This window comes from Rattus norvegicus, chromosome 3, assembly GCF_021556685.1.
Source record: "Rattus norvegicus strain SHRSP/BbbUtx chromosome 3, alternate assembly SHRSP_T2T, whole genome shotgun sequence".
In the NCBI taxonomy this organism is placed as follows: Eukaryota; Metazoa; Chordata; class Mammalia; order Rodentia; family Muridae; genus Rattus; species Rattus norvegicus.
Window position 1 is genome coordinate 118,081,269 of NC_141536.1, and position 18,442 is coordinate 118,099,710.

The 18,442-nt window shown below is 51.8% G+C and overlaps 1 protein-coding gene across 2 annotated transcripts; it reads left to right on the forward strand.

Moving 5' to 3' along the window:
- The first annotated feature begins 343 nt into the window (after positions 1 to 343).
- On the forward strand, positions 344 to 18,299 carry Hspa12b (heat shock protein family A (Hsp70) member 12B). 2 transcript variants are annotated; one of them, NM_001395016.1, is given in 14 exon segments: positions 344 to 449; positions 5,249 to 5,368; positions 6,781 to 6,840; positions 8,544 to 8,641; positions 9,737 to 9,861; positions 11,038 to 11,224; positions 11,540 to 11,644; positions 11,944 to 12,060; positions 13,482 to 13,656; positions 14,351 to 14,437; positions 15,131 to 15,235; positions 15,333 to 15,591; positions 16,098 to 16,201; positions 16,863 to 18,299. In NM_001395016.1, coding segments are annotated over 12 exon segments (2,058 nt in total). In that variant the 5' UTR covers positions 344 to 449; positions 5,249 to 5,368; positions 6,781 to 6,797; the 3' UTR covers positions 17,516 to 18,299.
- Positions 18,300 to 18,442: the final 143 nt, after the last annotated feature.

The following is an 18,442-nucleotide window of genomic DNA, read 5'->3' on the forward strand; positions in this document are numbered from 1 at the left end:
GGAGACTGCAAAGTCCTATAACAGGGTCACCCTCCGTGAGGGACTAGACTCTGGGCAGCAGATGCCGAGGCCCAGCCCCAGGGTGGGCAGCTAGAGAAATAAGAGCAGCAGAAGGTCTTTGAGGGTCTGGAATTCTCTACCCACCCTGCTCCTCCCCCTCTGCCTTCTCCCATCCCAACCCCCTCCAAGCAGGGGAGGCACTGCTGGCCCGCGGTGCTGCTGTGTTGCGAAGGAACTGGGAGGGGCTCAGGCTGGGCCCCCTCTGCTGAGCCCCGCGCAGACAGGCCCCGCCCCGGCTCGCACATCTGGGCGGTGAGTGAGGCCATCCGGCCTGGGGGAGGGTGCAGAGACGGGCCTGGTGCACGTCGAGGGCCACAGTAGGCTCTGCTGCGGTGCTCTGAGCTAGCAGCCAGGCGACGAGATCCCGAGGAGCTGTCCGAGGAGCGGAGGTAAGCTGGGGAAGGACTTCTGGGCTCCCCAGAGAGTTGCAGAGGCTGCCGCCAGGGGCTATAAGCCCGTGGGCTGGGTGAGAGAAGATCTTCAAGCTCCTCGAGGAGGCGGGCCGCTGGCCCGGCAGGGGGAGGCAACTGAGCTCTGGCTCCTACCTGGGACTATGGAACCCCACTGGAGTTTTGGTCTGGAACAACCGCACGCTGGGGAGGTGGGGTGGGACCTGACAGGAGAGTCGCTGTGGACTGGGGCCTGCTCACTTAACCAGTTGTGGAGACCTGCTGCCTAGGCCAGAAGTGAGACTGGGGAGTTGAATGTATTTTTGTCAAGAAGTGCCTCAGGAGACCCCAGTCCCTGAAATCCGAGGATGTGGGAGAGCGTCTGAACAAGATGTCATACTCCTGAAACCTCAGGTTTCTCTCAAAGAGGCTAGGGTGGGATCCAAGCTGGGTGGGGTCTGAGCTTCTATAAGGTTAGAGGAGTTATCTGTGAAGTAAGTCTGTCGGTGGAGAAGAGAGAAGGAAGGGACCCTTATTCAGTCTGCCAAGAACAGATGGAACCATTGGAGAGTGAAAAGTTCCACTGGGGACAGTGGTCATGGATGGGAGGGCATTAGGATTTGGTGGAACAGAGATTGTGAACTAGTTATTCCCATGAGCAAAGCTGAGGCAGAGAGGGGCCATCACGCCTAGCCACCTCAGGAGGGAGTGTCCTCCTCATTCCACAGCCTTTTCCTGGTCCCCTCTCCTTGAAGTCATCGCCTCATAGGGTGGGGCAGCTCTTTGGGTGCCAGTTCTGATCTGATCCTGTGGCCCCAGTTGACTGTAGCCTGCTGACACTGCTGTTGAAATAAAGGGCTGGCAGGGTGCTAAGCGAGAGAGGCAGGGTCCCAGAGAAGATGTTCTTTGTTCCCATGGGCTTCGTGTAGAAACTCGAAGTCCAGCAACACTACACACCTGCAGAGTTCTGGAGATGACAGGTACACAGCCTACTCACCCCATGCAAGAAGAGACCCGTGGAGAACGGTGTCCATCCGGCAAGAGAATTCTAGGCTATTGTGAGATCTGGAGAAGTCTCTGAGGTCTCACTTGGCCACACCCAGTCCTAGGCCTCAACGACTGACAGACCATGTCTGTTAGACAGCAATCTGGGATATAGGTCAGTCTGAGTCTGAAGCGTAGGAGTCATGAGGCCAAGAGTTAAGAGCTGGCCATAGACAGGGTTAAATGGCAGGGTCAGGATCTGGCATGCATTCTCCACTGGGAAACAGGATATAATAACAGTAAATTATTCTACTCGGTGACTCTCAAACTCATATGTTGCCACAGTGAAATTAGAAAGTCCTTGGGATGGGGGTCCACCTCCATCTACTTCCAACTCTGTACATTGACCTAGCTGTGGGAGCTAAGCTGCCCCAAGCCCTTTAGTCAGCATTCTCCTCAGATGTTTTTTGGGTACCCATGCATGGGACGGTGGGAAGGTCTGGAAGACACACAGGGCACATGTGTGCCCTTGCACAGCTCCGCCCTCTACCACCACCTCTTAGGGATCTGTGGAAATCCATCAGAATTTGTTTCAGTCCCTACCTCTGTCTGTCAAAAAGAACTCAGGGTAGGTACAATAAGATTCCCGGTAAGACCCAGTACTAATCCACATAGAGAAGCAGAAGTACTGTCCACACACGCCCAGCTCCCTGCCTCTCCCTGCACTTTTCACACTTGGACTGGGTCTTCACAAGCCCAGTGTCACCCCTGACACTGAGGTACAGAGAGGCGACACACTCATGTCTGGTGCCATATGAGAGGTATAGGCATCTACTTGTGACATGGAATTAAGCCTTAGATCAACCACTCTGTCTTTTTCTCTCGGAAGTTCAAAGTTAGTTTCCACCATCCAATAAGCACGGAAAAAAAATCCAGAAAAATCCACCTATCCACCCATCCACCCATCCATCCATCCATTCACCCACCCACCCATCCATCCACCCATCCATCCATCCACCCATCCATCCACCCATCCATCCATTCACCCACCCACCCATCCATCCATCCATCCATCCATCCATCCATCCATCCATCCATCCATCCACCCATCCGTCCGTCCAAGTGGTTCTCAGCACCTCACTTGAGTTTATGACAAATGCTCAGTACGTGTTGCAGCGGGCTTTGATGCAGTAACATGCCAGTGAATGCAGTCAGTTCTCTAAGAGCAAAGCCTGATTTGTAGTTTTTGGCAATTTCTTCAGTATAAATACTCCTGGCATGGCTGCTTTCTAGCTAACATCACTTTGTAAGTGGATGTACTATTAAGACATAATGTCAGCTCTGGAGAGTTTGTGGTACCCAGCTCTAGTGTACCCCCTCTTCCCCTGACTAGTCCTGACTCCTGGGGCTCTTATGGATCCCCTCTATTAGCTTTGCCTTTTCTCAGCATCATCTCGTAGCTACTGCCAGCCCTCATTCTTTTCTAATTCTGACCCCTGGTGCAGCCAACCATGCCTCTCTGAGAATCTAGAAATCTCCATGGTGCCGTCACAGAGGTGTACCCTGGATAGACAAGCGTCTACGAGAATCTGGCTGTCTTTCCATGATGGGGCCGGGTGTGTTCAGATGGTGTGTGAGCAAGGGAGTATCCTTGTGTGCATGGGTGTGCCGCTGCAGGGCTGTGTCTGCTGTTCTGTTAGCAAAACTTCCTGACCAGGCTGCAGAGAGCAGCCTCCACCTTTGTTTAAAGGAGTAGCCAGGCTCATGGGTAAGAGCGGCAGCCCATGTTCTGTGGCCACTGAGCACGGAGAACACTTGAATTAATTAAATGATAAGGAGAATCTGAATTACCCTAGGAATCTCATTAAAATATAGGCTCTGGTTGGCAGTGGTGGCCCAAGCCTTTAATCACAGCACTTGGGAAGCAGAGGCAGGCAGATCTCTGAGTTTGAGGCCAGCCTGGTCTACAGAGCAAATTCCAAGAGCTGTACAGAAAAACCCTGTCTCAGAAAAAACATGAAGGAAGGGAGGAAGGGAGGAAGGGAGGAAGGGAGGGAGGGAGGAAGGGAGGAAGGGAGGGAGGAAGGGAGAAAGGGAAGAAGGGAGGGAGGGAGGGAGGGATGGAAGAGAGGAGAGAAGAAGAGAAGAGAAAAGGAGGGGAGAGGGAGGGGAGAGAGGGAGGGGAGAGAGGTATTTGCTTAGAGCTTGGACCCTAGAACCTAACAAATTCAAGCTCAAATATGTCCTATGTTAGGAACCAAACCATAAATAACTGTGGTTTATTATTATTAATAATAATAATAATAATAATAATAATAATAATAAATAACCTTGGACCAATAAATCAACGTGGACCAGCAAGCTGGCTCATGAGGTAAAAGCACTTGCACACAAACCTGACGACTTGAGTTGATCCCTGGAACTCATGGAAAGGTGGAAGGGGAAAAGTGACTCCCAGAAGTTGTCCTCTGACTTCCCATGTAACCATAGATGTGTGGGCCCCATATTCAACTTCTCCTCTTTTGTATTTTTGTAAAATAATTAGAGATTAAAATTTTGTTTTAAAATGAAAACCCATGAGCACATACCCTTCCTTCTCCCCTCCGGGTACTCATATCCCTTCTTGGCCAGGCTTGTCTGGTCTCTTTTGCTCAGCTTTATCTGGGGTTGTCTGTCTTGGGCCAGTAGGACTTAAGGATTTATTTATTTATTTATTTATTTATTTATTTATTTATTTATTTATTTATTTATTTGTGTATTTTACCTGCATGTGAGCCTGTGCAACACATGTGTGCCACAAAAGTCAGAAAGAGGGCTGGATCCCTTGTAGTTGGAGTTGAAGATGGATGTGAACCACAGTGTAGAGGCTGAGATCAGAACCCAGGTCCTCTATAAGAACAAATGCTCTTAACCATTGCGCCGTCTCTCTAGCCTATTTGTTTAAAATCCTGTAGCCTCACCCTCTTCTCTTGCTGGGCTTGTCATGGTCCTGGGTCAGCCTACTTCCACCTGCCCAGCCTTCAGGTGCCATTCTCCTCCCTCCCCTCCCATTCTTCTTGCCAGACTCCCATGAGTCTCCATGTAATACACCTCTCTAATGTACACCTCCAACTCACAGACTTCTCCCAGTCTCCAGACTACATGTATGATTGCTTTGGGTTTTACACCTCTGTTTGAAACTCTGTCCACACTCTGCCCTTCTGCTGTCAGCCGGGCCTGCAGCCAGTCTTCTCTGTCTTCCCTCCATCTCCAGCTTAAGGCACACACGTGTTCTCCTATGGCTCACTTAACAGGTCTGATTAGCTCTGCCGATTCAAACCACTGCCCCTGAAATGTCTCCACTCGTTCTGAGATGCACATTTGCCATCATCTGTAGCCTGGAGACCTGTGGTGACCAGGCTGATTTCCCACCTCCACACTGCTCTCATGCAGCCAGAGGCACCAAACTACAAATGTGGCCATGCTCCACCTGACCCTGCAACTTCCAAGCCTCGAAGATTTCCTGTTGCCCTTCACATAAAACCGAGTCTAAAGGAGGGTCCAGCCCAGGTCTCTCCCACAGTGACTTCATCTTCACATCCTTACTGTGCCTGACATTCTCAAAGTTACTTTCGGATGCTTGCCTGATCATGATCACCTGAGTCCCCAGAACAGACACAGATCACAGTTTCCTAAACCATAGCTAGTGACCCACTCTGAGGAGGCCTGGCTAAACAGATAAAATGAAAAATTGGCAACAATAAGTTTGCCAGATGTTCAAACACTGAAATTTACTTCAAAATCAAAATCTAAATAAGCCTGATTGTCTCTGGCAGTGCTAGCCTGCAGCCTTGGTTCTGAAGACCGCTCCCTTTGCACTGTGCGTGCCCGTCCACCACAAGTTGCCAGTGGAAGCCGATAGAATCACCTCAGCGCAGATTCCAGGCTGTTCTGTGGTAGGAGTTAGTGTTTTTACTGTACATACGAAATTATGTAACTCTTCCAAGACTCCTTATAGAAACATGCTGGTTTAATTACAGAAAACAAAGACTTTTAACATTCTCCTACCAGCATTCCTCAGTATAAATATCACTGGATTGTATTAAGTTAGAAAAAAATTCGGTGGGTTTCTTTTGTTGTTTTGTTTTTTTAAAGGATGTTTGATTTTTTTTATGACTTTTTACTTCTTTTGTGTATGGATACTTTGCCTGCATGTGTATGTCTCTACCCCACTTTCATGCCCAGTGCCCCCAGATGCCAGAAAAGGGCATTGGATTCCCCTGGAACTGGAATGACAGATGGTCGTGAAGTGCTGTGTGGGTGCTGGGAGAGCAGCTTTTAACCACTGGGCCATCTCTCCAGCCACGGTGATGTCTGATTTGAAAGATCACTGTTTGAGTTGCTGAATTGAATTTCATTAAAAATAGATGAATGAATTTTGAGATTAGAACAGGATTTCTTACAGTTTCTGAAATGGAATTAAAAATATTTCTGTCGGGCTGGAGAGATGGCTCAGTGGTTAAGAGCACCAACTGCTCTTCCAGAGGTCCTGAGTTCAAGTCCCAGCAACCACGTGGTGGCTCACAACCATCTGTAATGGGATCCGGTGCCCTCTTCTGGTGTGTCTGAAGACAGCTACAGTGTACTCATACATAAAATAATTACATCTTTTAAAAATTTTTTTAAAATCAGTCTGTCATTTTGTACTGTGTACTTACATGAAGCAGCGTACTTAGCTTGACCATTATAAAACCGAAATATCAGTCATTCTGCGATATCAAATATTCAGCCGATATTGATTTATTTATTGGTTTTCTTGAGACAGGTGTCATGTATCCTTGATATGTAGCCAAGGTGAATCTTGAATTCCTGATCCTCCTGTGTCCACCTTCTATGTGCTGAGAGTAGAGGTGTGAGCCATCATGCCTGGCTAAGATTTATTTTATGTAAAAAAAAAAAAGCAAGCATATTTATCTCATTACTATTCAAATTTTCTTCCATCTTTATAAAGTTGGGAAATATATGTATGTATGAGTGTATGTATATACATACATACATACATACATGTATATATGCAGTTCCTACAGAGCAAAGAGCACTTTTGAGCAACCCCAGCCTATGGAGACTGAGCTTTGATATAAAGGAATTTGGTTAGCCATAATAGCACAACTGTAATGGTGATTTTCAAAATGTGATGATACCTTTATCTTCGAGAGAGACACACTCAAGAGTTTATAGGTAAATAGCATGATGTCGGGGATTAGTGTCAAATGATTCTGGAGCAGAGTAAAGAAATAGCAGCAATGGTGGCATTCCGTGAAAGAGCAAAGAATTAAGTCTCGTTTTGCTTGTTTGTTCTTGTTCACAGGTACAGAGACTGCAAGGATGTTGACTGTCCCAGAAATGGGCCTTCAAGGGCTGTATATCAGTAAGACCTCGTCTGCTTATCCCCACCCACCAACCCTCTTGCCTCCGAATGGAGACTCCTAGCTACTGCCCCTGTTGCCTCTCTCAACAGAGGTTCCTGAGAGCCAGTCTATAAATTCCACTGTGTGTGTGTGTGTGTGTGTGTGTGTGTGTGTGTGTGTGTGTGTGTACGTGCGCACATGAACAGGGGTTGTCTGTATATACAAAGTATCTGTTCGGAGCCCCCTGTGTGTTAGTTAGTGAATGTGCATCCTCTTGTCTGTATGAAAAGGCCTTGCATGTGCTTTGTGCGAGTGTGTGCATGGGACCCTTTGTGAGTGGGCAGGTGGATCCCAGTGCATAGCACTGTGTGTTTTGAGTGGTCTGCGGTGAGCCCGTGTGCTCTGAACCCTGCACATCTGCTCTCATCGGAGTGTAGGCTTTGTGCTCTCTGCAGGGTGGGAGGCCAGCAGGCAGTAGGGACACTCCTCAGGAAGTCCATTCACAAAGACCTGGTGGGCTGGGCCCTTCCTTCCTGCCTCCCTTCCCAGGCTTAAGCCACAGCAACTGCCTCTTACATTAGAGCTGACAGCAGGGCCTAGTCTGTACTGGACGCCCGAGGTGGGGCAGGGTTGGGCGGAGGGGGGGTCATGAATTGCAGTCAGTGTTCCTGACCCTGTTCTTCAGGAACTGCAACTGTGCCCAGGCACCTTGTACAAACCCACACATACATACCTGGGTTATCACAGGACCACTGTCAAGGATCCTTTGGTTGGGCTGAGGGAGCACAGCCTGCTCTGGCCCAGGATACAGCCAATCAGACCCACTGGCACAGGGCTTCATGCTAGACCCCGCCACTTCTGTTACCAGCCTTCCTAGCCCCATCCATTGATGTCAGGGTCTCAGTGCCACCCCCTCCCATGACCCTTAGCAAACTTTAGTGTGATGGTGACTAGTGATTTGGTGGAAACCTTTAGGTGTCCAGCTAGGCTGGCCTTCCTGACCCACAAGTGTCTAATTCAAACCAGACCCGGGACCCTCCTGGAGACTGGTCTGCTTCCTAGCCCCTAGAGCCTAGCCCAGGCCTGGCTCTTCAGGATGATCTCAGGAGTCCTTCTGTTCCCAGTGCTAATGTGAGCATGTGCATATGTGCTGGGACAGGTGATAAAAATTCTTGGTGCTGTGGACATCCCCAGACACAGAGTCGGGCTGGGGATAGGCACTGCCTTTCCCTTCTAGTCCTGTTTGTGCCTTTGGGGGTGGGGAAACTCCCTCAAGTCCTGATTAGAACAGTTTGGCCCAACTTAGTAGCAGAGAGGAACAACCTGCCTATGGGACAAATGTCCCGTGTCACAGCATCTGTAGTCCCTTCCAGCCTTGCCACAGGAGCCCTTCTGACCATGGTTCCTGCCTGCTCATCTCCAGACTCTGACTTTCGCTACAAAATGCTTCCTTGCCTCCTCCTGTTCCTCTTTGGGCTTAAGGGGAATTGGGAAGCTATGCCCAGGTGATATATAAGTCAGCATCCAGGGAGACAGTTGCTTCTGGCTGATCCAAGCAGGCACTAAGACCCTAACCCTGCACCATGCATGGCCTTCCTACCCCTTCCAGTCTTCCTTTCTTAGCAAATGGCCCTTAACCTCAGCCAGGCTCAGTGATAACAGATAGAACCCTTAATTCTGACTTGGGCTTCTGCTTCCCAGACTTGCCCTCTCTCTTCTACAGGCTCTAGTCCAGAAAGGTCCCCGGTGCCCAGCCCTCCCGGCTCCCCAAGGACCCAGGAAAGCTGTGGCATTGCTCCCCTCACGCCTTCACAGTCTCCAGTAAGCCCTGCCTGGTGGTATTTGGGTGGTAGATGGTCTGGGTGGTATGGAGGAGGGCAGTGCCTGGCAGAGCCGTGACAGGGACTGGACTGGGGGAAAGTAATGAGGAAAGGGAGCTCCCCAGACTGCAGCTGTGCCCAGGCTCCTCCTACAGGCCCTCACATACATACCTGGGCTATCACAGGACCTCCTACAGGCCCTCACATACATACCTGAGCTATCACAGGACCTCCTACAGGCCCTCACATACATACCTAGGCTATCACAGGACCTCTGTCAGGGATCACTCGGTTGGTCCAGTGATTGTGGCTCCCCCATGGCCTTGGGCTATAGGCTCAACAGTTTTGAAAACAGAAGTTCAGTAACTCACTCTGCTCTTTGTAGCAGGATGATTCCTGGGAGCCACTGTGGCTGACCTGCTTAGGCAAGCATGTGACTTTTCTAGGTCCTCAGAGCACTATTTCTGCCAACCGGAGGCCTAACAGGTCTAAATCCCATTGCAGGGAGAAGTATAGTGTTTCAGATGTTTAGAAACTGTACAATTGAAGGTTCTAAGACATAGCCTCTCTCCCCACAGCTTTCCTGGGTTACCTCCCCTATACGGCCTTGTCCTGGTCATCCAGCTCAGGGTCCCTCTTATTCTTAGGAAGCCCAGGCCTAGCTTGGGAGATGTAGAGACATCCCTGCACTGGGATGGGGCCCCTCCTCTCTTCCAGTTTGTGTTACAAAAACAGGAGGTCAAAGATGCACATCCATATATTAAAAAGTAGCCAAGAAGAGTAAATTGCTCCCAGCCGGGGCAAGGCTAGTTAAAAGGCCGTGAAAAATGGCTGAGGTGGAGGTGGGCTGAGGGAGTCTGGGCAGAAGTCAGGTGAACTGGAAGGCAGAGAGCAGTCATTTCAACCCCAAACTGTCATGGCTACTGATAGGTCTTCGACTTGGAGCTGGTAGCATAGCCAGGTCTCAGCCTAGAGGTGGGCCATAAAACTAGAAAGAAGGGCCAGTGAGACAGGGGCAAAGCTGCTTTGGGCCACGGGCAGTGAAGGGACAGTGCTCCTGTTAGTTGTTACCTGACTTCAGGTCTTGAACTTACAGAAGCCAGAGGTCCGAGCTCCACAGCGGGCTTCCTTCTCTGTGGTTGTGGCCATCGACTTTGGGACCACATCCAGTGGCTATGCCTTCAGTTTTGCTACTGACCCTGAGGCCATTCACATGATGAGGTAAGAGCAGCTGGACTGGGAGACTGGGCTGAAAGAGGGACTTCAAACTCTGGTATTGGTCTGCTCTTAGAAATAATCATGGGACAGGGTCTTATCGGAGCCCTTGGCATCTCTAGGACTCCTCATTGGCCAAAAGACTAAAGAATGGACCTCGGGTCTGAGCTTCACCCTATTTGGAGCACTCCTGCCCCCTGCAGGGATATTGGGTTTCATGGATTTATTTTTATTTGCAGGGTTGGACATCAACCCCAGGGCCACAAACATGCTACACAAGTGGTCTTGGACTATATCCCCAACCCAGGGCTTTACTTTAGGGCTGTATGCTTTAATTGTGTAGTGTATTTGTGCACATATGTGTACACACACACACACACATGCATATTTAGGCCAGGAGCTAACAGGTATCTCCCTGTCATTCTGCTCCTTGTTTTATTGACACAGGGCCTCTCACTGAACCCAGAGCTCACCTATTGACTAGCCCTGGAGACTCACTGATTCCCACCCCAGCCCCTCCTCCCAGTGACAGGGTTATGGATGGCACCATGCCCAGCCTACACTCTAAAAATAATAGAAAGGAAGAGAGGGACGGAAGGAGGGAGGGAGGAAACAAAGGAAGGAATCAGAAAAGACCTTGAAGTAAATTGGCCTTGGAAAACAACCTTGAGGACTACACAGTGACTGTCCTACCACAGATGGCTTCTGCTTGGGTCCCAGGAAAATACATCAGGAGACCAGACACAGGCTATTGAACAATAGCTTGACATTGCTCATAAGAATATGGAGGAGAGGTCAAATGGGACACCCTACCCAGAGGTCTCTCAGGGTCCCTTGGATAATTAGGATCCCAGGGGCAGCGTTTATAGAGGGATGTAAATCGGCACCTTTTGATTTTCATGAGACCCTATTATTATTTCTGGTGGTGGTGGGGGGGACTTTTGAAAGATGGTGTCACTCTGTAGATAGGGCTGGCAGTTATCCCTCCTCAGCCTCCTGAATGCTGGGATTACAGTCTCACCCTCAGCTACAATATTTTCATTTTACAGATGGAACAAAAGGGGGAAGGAGGAAAGCTCAGGGAAGTTACGTCTTGCTCTTGGTCACACAGCTGGCTCCAGGGCCAGCACCCAACTGTAAGAAGGTTGCCTCTGGCTCCCCTGACTGCCTTTGTCTTCACAGGAAATGGGAGGGAGGGGACCCAGGCGTGGCCCACCAGAAGACCCCCACTTGCCTGCTGCTGACCCCAGAAGGCATCTTCCACAGTTTTGGCTACACTGCCCGTGACTACTACCACGACCTAGACCCTGAGGAGGCTCGGGACTGGCTCTACTTTGAGAAGTTTAAGATGAAGATCCACAGTGCCACTGTGAGCCCATGTAGCCAGTCTCCTGCTGGGGAGGTGGAGCTGAGAAGGCAGCAGACAGCTTAGTGGAGAGCAGGGCATAGCTGAAAGGCCAGAGGGTGGGTTAATGGCAGGACAGAGGGCAAGACCCCCATTGTAGGTTTCGTGAGGAAGGGTCAGGGGAGTGAGTGGCATGACTAGAGTGGCTGTCGCTAAGGGCAGAGCAGATGTGAGACAGAAGAGGATGAGAAGCAAGGGAACGGGTGACTATTGGAAAAAGTCATCAGGAAACAGGGCAGACCTATGGCCTCCTACACAGTGGCCCCATGTCTCTACCAGGATCTTACCTTGAAGACCCAGCTAGAGGCAGTAAACGGAAAGAAGATGCTGGCCCTGGAGGTGTTTGCCCATGCCCTCCGCTTCTTCAAGGAACATGCCCTTCAGGTGTGTTGCTCTTCCCAACCCACTGAATGGGGCAGGGACACCCTAGCCCCCTTCTCGTCTCCTCTCCCCTCATCCCACCCTGTGTCCAGAAGATGAGTGGTCACTGCCAGGTCACAGCCCATCTCCAGTTCCCTGTCCTGTCTCTTAGAACATGGACTTGGGTCAGCCAGGAGAGTCTTTCCCAAGTTGGGAAACCCTCGCTGTGATTTGATTAGTCCTTCCAGCTCCCAGAGAGAGCTGAAAACGCTTCAGACCAACTGTCACCTTACGGTCCATTCCCCACCCCACCCACACTGCAGGAGCTAAGGGAGCAGAGCGAGTGCATGCTTGAGAAGGATGCTGTGCGCTGGGTGCTGACAGTGCCTGCCATCTGGAAACAGCCAGCTAAACAGTTCATGAGAGAGGCTGCCTACCTGGTGAGGACTGCAGGTGGAATTTGCCCCACCCCCACCCAAGATGGCCCTGGGGGTAGCCCAGCCCTCATCTACCCTTTAACCTGGAGGACCACAAAATCCTAGTGTGAAGATAACCCCCATTTCCCTGCTGGGATTTTGGAGAGCTGTTGTCCCCAGTAGAGTGGGGGAGGTGGACCTGCAAAAACCAGAGCAGTTGACAAGAGGTATAGGCCACCATAGAGTCCTGTCACATTCCTGAGAAGCAGAGCCCCAGATAGGGAGTATCGTGCATACAACAATCTGTTGAAGATGGACTCTCAGGATGAAAGACGAAGGGGTCAGGACCAGGGAGTTCTGAGCAAGGACATGATCTTGCTGGCGTCTAACTTCAGCTCTGTTCCATAGGAAGCCACAGATGGACAACTGTGGTGGTGAACTGGCCACACTAAGGCCAACTGTGTGCTGTCTTCCTACCACAGAGAATGTGGGATTCAGACACTACCCTCTCCAGTGGGGACACAGAGACCTCACAGAGCCAGTTGGGTTGCTTGGCTCTGCCCCTGGGGTCTTGAGGAACAAACCCCTAGGAGATCTGAAAGGTTATCTCAAGCCTACCTTGGGCCTCCTTATACCAATATGCCCATAGTTGTAGGCCAGATGACAGGACTGTGGGTGGCTATGCTTGTCCCTAGAAGGGAGTGACCTTAAGCTCAGAGAGCCTCTCTGCAGTGTTCAGGTGTCCCCAGACAGACACAGCTGTGGCTGCCCATTTACCTGCCCTCCTTTCTCCCACATAGCTCCCTCCTGCCAGCTCAGAAAGGGCTAGTCCTGGGCAGGAAGCCTACACTCCTACCTATCTCCCTCTTCCTAACCTGCTCAGAATGCATGGAATTCCATAAAGTCTAAACTCTCTGGAGAGAGCCTTTGTCCTGCTGCAGGAAATAACAGATCTGGAGTGTTTCTCCCCTACCCCACTAGCCTGTCACGGTGCCTGGAATTTCACTACTTCCTTCCCGTGATAGCAGATTCTCTGGGAACAAAGTTCTCCTGGGAGTGGGGCAACCTATGACCAATATCTGACACCAGCCTGGTGAGCCCAGCAGTGCCCCACTGTCCCCTCCAGTCTGCTGCACCCACCCACCCTGTGCTAGAATTTCCCCAGTAACACCACAGCCAGCACTCGGTCAGCCAGCTCTGCACCTGATATGGGAAACTCACTGCAGCTTTACCTCCTCCCGCTCTGTAACCCTTTGCCGCGCTGGTCCTGACCCTCCCTAGCCTGACCTCACAGTGTTTGTGAGGCAGCTTCAGCTGTGTGCAGCATGAAGGGACCTGACAGGCTTAGCATGGATAGTCTGCAATGAGAGAAGAGGTGGGAGCAGCCAGACCCCAGAGCTCCATCTTATATGACAGTCTATGGTGCTGGCCACACCTATCCCCAGGCTGGCCTGGTGTCTCGAGAAGATGCAGAAAAACTACTCATTGCCCTGGAGCCTGAGGCTGCCTCGGTCTACTGTCGGAAACTTCGTCTGCACCAGCTCATGGACCTGAGTAGCCGGACTGCAGGTGGTGGGCGCCTGGGTGAGCGGCGGTCCATTGACTCCAGCTTCCGACATGGTAAGCTGTCCCAGGGCTGCTGCCTAGTGCTGGGTTTGATGGCAAGTACCCTTGGAAGGTCAGAGAGTCAAGGAGACTGGAGGGTTGGTTTTATGTAGGAAGAAGAGTTACCATCCTGAGGGAACCCAATCAGAGGCAGGAATACCCCTGGGGGGGGGGGTTGGGGGAGGAAGCCACAGCCTTGGTTCCAGGACCTTAGGTTGAGGACAGTCTCACTTTTGAGCAGGGAAGCAGAGTCTGAGGGGTCAGGGAGACACAAACTGCCTTGGGGGCAGGTGCTCAATGGGTACTAACAAGGGGCAGGCTGGGCCCCAGCCTTCCCCACACATCAGCCCCACCCAACCCTGACCCTCAGTGGCCAAAGCTCTTACAGCCAGACCCAGCACTGAGGCCAAGAACAACTGTAGTCAGTTTTGGTCTTCCTCCTAAATGTGATCTCCCTGGTAGGGAGAAGCCCCAAGCCCTGAACTTCCCTGGGACTCTGGGAGACACCTACCACCCAGATTCTTCAAGGTCTCTTGGGCCTGATTGTACCAAGGTCACAGGGAAGCCCTGTGTTCAGAAATGCTTCTCCCTGCTTCTAGTGCCTGGGGTTTAGGTCACTCTTGTTGCAGCGCTCTGGACAGTCTTGGTAAGGGCAGGGGTTGAGACTGGTGGCCCAACCTCCTCACTTTCTTGCTGTGCCCAACCTCAGCCCGAGAGCAGCTGCGGAGGTCTCGCCACAGCCGAACATTCCTGGTGGAGTCCGGTGTGGGAGAACTGTGGTCAGAGATGCAAGAAGGTGAGGCAGAGGGTGTGGAGGAGCCCCCAGGCCATGAGAGAGCCTGCGGGGGTGGGGCAAGGGTACACTGAAGCTTACCTCTTCCCTCAGTCAGCTGCACCCCTCACTCATTCCACAGGAGATTCTGTTCCATGTTCAAGCCTCCAGTCATCCCCCTTCCACTCTGCATCCTTATTCGGTAGCTTGAGATGAAGCCCTCCAGCTCCTTCCCCCTTCCACGCTGTCCCCCAAAGCTGAGCTTGGAGCCTGGAGCAGGGTGGAAGGCTGGGGTGGGGGCAGTGTAAGACTGAGGGTGAGAGACAGGCCCTTAAATTTTTAATTAATTTACTTACTTTACATCCCCCCTACTCCCCCTCTCTCCTCTCCTCCCAGTGTTCCCACCTCCCCTCCCCCTCATCTACTCTTCCTCTTTCTTTAGAAAAGGGGAGGCCTCCTATAGATATAGGTGTGTCTTCTCTTATTGCGGCTAGACAAGGCAGCCCAGTAGGGGGGAAGGGTCCTAAAGGCAGGCAACTGCTCCCCCGTTAAGAGTCCCGCATGAAGACCAAGCTATATACAGCTGTTACACATGTACAAAGGACCTCATCCCATGCATGCTGTCTGGTGGTTGGTTCAGCCCCTGTGACCCTGTGGACCCAGGTGAGTTGATTCTGTAGGTCAGGCCTTAATGTTTACCTGTATTGATGGGTGCAGGAGACCGCTACATGGTGGCAGACTGTGGGGGTGGCACTGTGGACCTGACGGTACACCAACTGGAGCAGCCTCATGGAACCCTCAAGGAGCTGTACAAGGCTTCTGGCAAGTACACCAGCAATACCCTTGCCACCCAGCTCGCACTGGTCCCCTGGTGGCCTATCTGGTAATGACACGCCCTCTACCTCCTACCCTGCTGCAGGCGGCCCTTATGGTGCAGTAGGGGTGGACCTGGCCTTTGAGCAGCTGCTCTGCCGCATATTTGGGGAGGACTTCATCGCCAAGTTCAAAAGGCAACGGCCAGCTGCTTGGGTGGATCTAACCATTGCCTTCGAGGCCCGCAAACGCACCGCAGGCCCGCACCGTGCGGGGGCGCTCAACATTTCGCTTCCCTTCTCTTTCATTGACTTCTACCGCAAGCAACGAGGCCACAATGTGGAGACGGCCCTGCGCAGGAGCAGGTAGGCCCAGGTTCAAGAAGGTTCAGGCAGCATTCACTAATGCAGCCTGCCCTTGCAAGGGAGAGTCATGGGCCCTGTGGCCTAGAGAGCGGCCCGGTTAGTTCCACACACATACACCGTGCCAGCCAGCCAGCCAGCGACAGGTGGAGGGGTGTGAATACTGGGTGATGGGCAGGTCCACCAGCAGTCAGGAACTAGCAGCCCAAGGTGGTGTCATAAGGGACAGAGACTGCAAATTTTATCTTGTCCCTTCCCAGCCCCATTACTCAATGCTCTTGGCTCCTCTATTCTGAAGTAAGGACAAGTTGTGCCATCTCACGCATGAGTGGCATGAGCCAAGCAGACAACAGAGTGGAGCTGAGGATAAGAGGTGTCCACCCTTATACCCCATGTGAGCAGTCACGTCTGCATTTCCTGTTGGGCCTTCCCAACAGAGTTCCATGGAGGTACGGGTAGCGAACAAGGACCCCTCCCTGGCAAACCTGTGTCTCCTTCACCACCCACAGTGTGAACTTCGTGAAGTGGTCCTCACAGGGGATGCTCCGGATGTCCTGTGAAGCTATGAATGAGCTGTTTCAGCCCACAGTCAGCGGGATCATCCAACACATAGGTGAGTGCACAGAGCCCCACTCATCACCAACTTTAGGTTCGGAAAAAATTCTCTCGTTTATGCCTGGAAGCCACATACATTAGCCTAGCATGAATCTGAATCATCTACAGTATCTGGAGCAAACATCCCATGATGACTAGTCCTGCCATCTTAAAGACTGGTGTCTCCATTTCCCCACTTTGTAAATGGGGTTAAACGAGCTGATAGAGTGTAGAGTGGACGCTGTCCTGAACAGTGAGAATATGTTCCTGATTCTTCACCCTTCACAGGATGAGATGTAGCAGAGTAGTAGGGTGTTGGGGGCCGTCAGGTCCACTGATGAGAGCCAGAACCTTCAAAGAGCTTTCTATTCAATATCTGGTTTTTCGACGTTCTAAGAATACGGTGAAGCCAGGGCGTGGTGGCACACATCTTTGATACCAGCTCTCAGGAGGCAGAGGCAGGTGGATCTCTGTGAGTTTGAGGCCAACCAAGGTCTACAAAATTCCAGAACAGCCAGGGTTCTCTTACACAAAGAAACCCTGTCTTGAAAAACCAAAGCAAAGCAAAGAGTACTAGTCGGGGCAGCAGAAGCACCACTTACAGTGAAATGGTGGGCCTTAGTGATTGTCTCCTTCTCTGTCTTTCTGAACCCCATCCCAAACCTGTCCCTGCCCTGCAGAGATGCTGTTGGCTAAGCCTGAGGTGCAGGGTGTGAAGCTGCTATTCCTGGTGGGCGGCTTTGCGGAGTCAGCGGTGCTGCAGCACGCGGTGCAGGAAGCTCTAGGCAATCGTGGCCTGCGGGTGGTGGTCCCGCACGATGTGGGCCTCACCATCCTCAAGGGAGCAGTGCTCTTCGGCCAGGCACCTGGTGTGGTGCGGGTGCGCCGCTCCCCGCTCACTTACGGTGTGGGCGTGCTCAATCGTTTTGTGCCTGGCCACCACCCACCAGAGAAATTGCTGGTTCGGGATGGGCGCCGCTGGTGCACTGATGTCTTTGAGCGCTTTGTCGCAGCAGAGCAGTCGGTGGCCCTAGGAGAGGAGGTGCGGCGCAGCTACTGTCCCGCGCGCCCCGGCCAGCGGCGTGTGCTCATCAATCTGTACTGCTGCGCTGCGGAGGACGCGCGCTTCATCACTGACCCTGGTGTACGCAAGTGTGGTGCGCTCAGCCTGGAGCTTGAGCCTGAAGGCAGCCCAGAAAACACGGGCACGTCCCCCAGCCGCCGTGAGATCCGTGCTGCCATGCAGTTTGGAGATACTGAGATTAAGGTCACTGCTGTGGATGTCAGCACCAATCGCTCAGTGCGGGCAGCCATCGACTTTCTTTCCAACTGAGGGTGCACCCTTCGGTGGGGACACAAGAACATGGTAGTTTTCACAACAGAGTCTCTTTCTCGTGGTAAGGACACATGGAGACTCGCTTTACGGCTGTGCCTTGATCTGCTGACTGGAGCACTAAAATCCCCTTACCCCAAGAGGCGAGGTGGTATAAAGAGACTCCTAAGAAGTTTGCTTAGAGGGTGAGCCTGGCTTGGTAAGTGTGTGACTGTGAAGAGACTGCAATAGAGGATTAAACACTGGCCTGAACTTGAGGTTAGGCGAAGCTGCTGAGGAGCCACAGGAGGTACAGAACCAGGGTAGAAGGTTAGAGTTCATCAACTGTTGAGTTCAAGCCACAGGAAGCCCACGAGAGCAATCTCATGCAGGGGGGAGTGGGGAGGGGTGTGTTCGGCCCATGCTAGAGGGACTGGTGTGACAGCACCTTCCTGGCTGTGTGACTGTTAATTGCAGCACCGTGGCTGACAGGTGAGGAGCCTGTATTGCCACAGTGAAAAGCAGTTTGGAGGAGATGTGGACACAGCACTCTCAAAGGACCCACAGAAAAGCCATAAATGACCCATTCACCCCCAACCCAGCCACAGAAGGACAGAGTTTACTGTGGCCAGGGCTAGGGGGACGTTCCAGCTCTGCCACATAGCAGAATAGTAGGGCATTAGGAAATCAGATAATCAGTTTCTCCAGGTGTGAAGTGTCAGGCATTTCCTGCCAACCATGTGTAGGGTAGCTTTTCCGCCCAAGAACTCACCCTAAGCTGAAAATAAAGTGTGAGGTCAAGAAAGAACAGCCTTCTAGAACCACCAGAGTGGGACCCCAGAAGTGGGACCCCGGAAGTGGGACCCTGGAAGTGGGACCCCGGAAGTGGAAGTAGTGTATGAATACTAGAAAGACTGTTGTCAGCTCCGCAGATCAAAGGGATGTGGC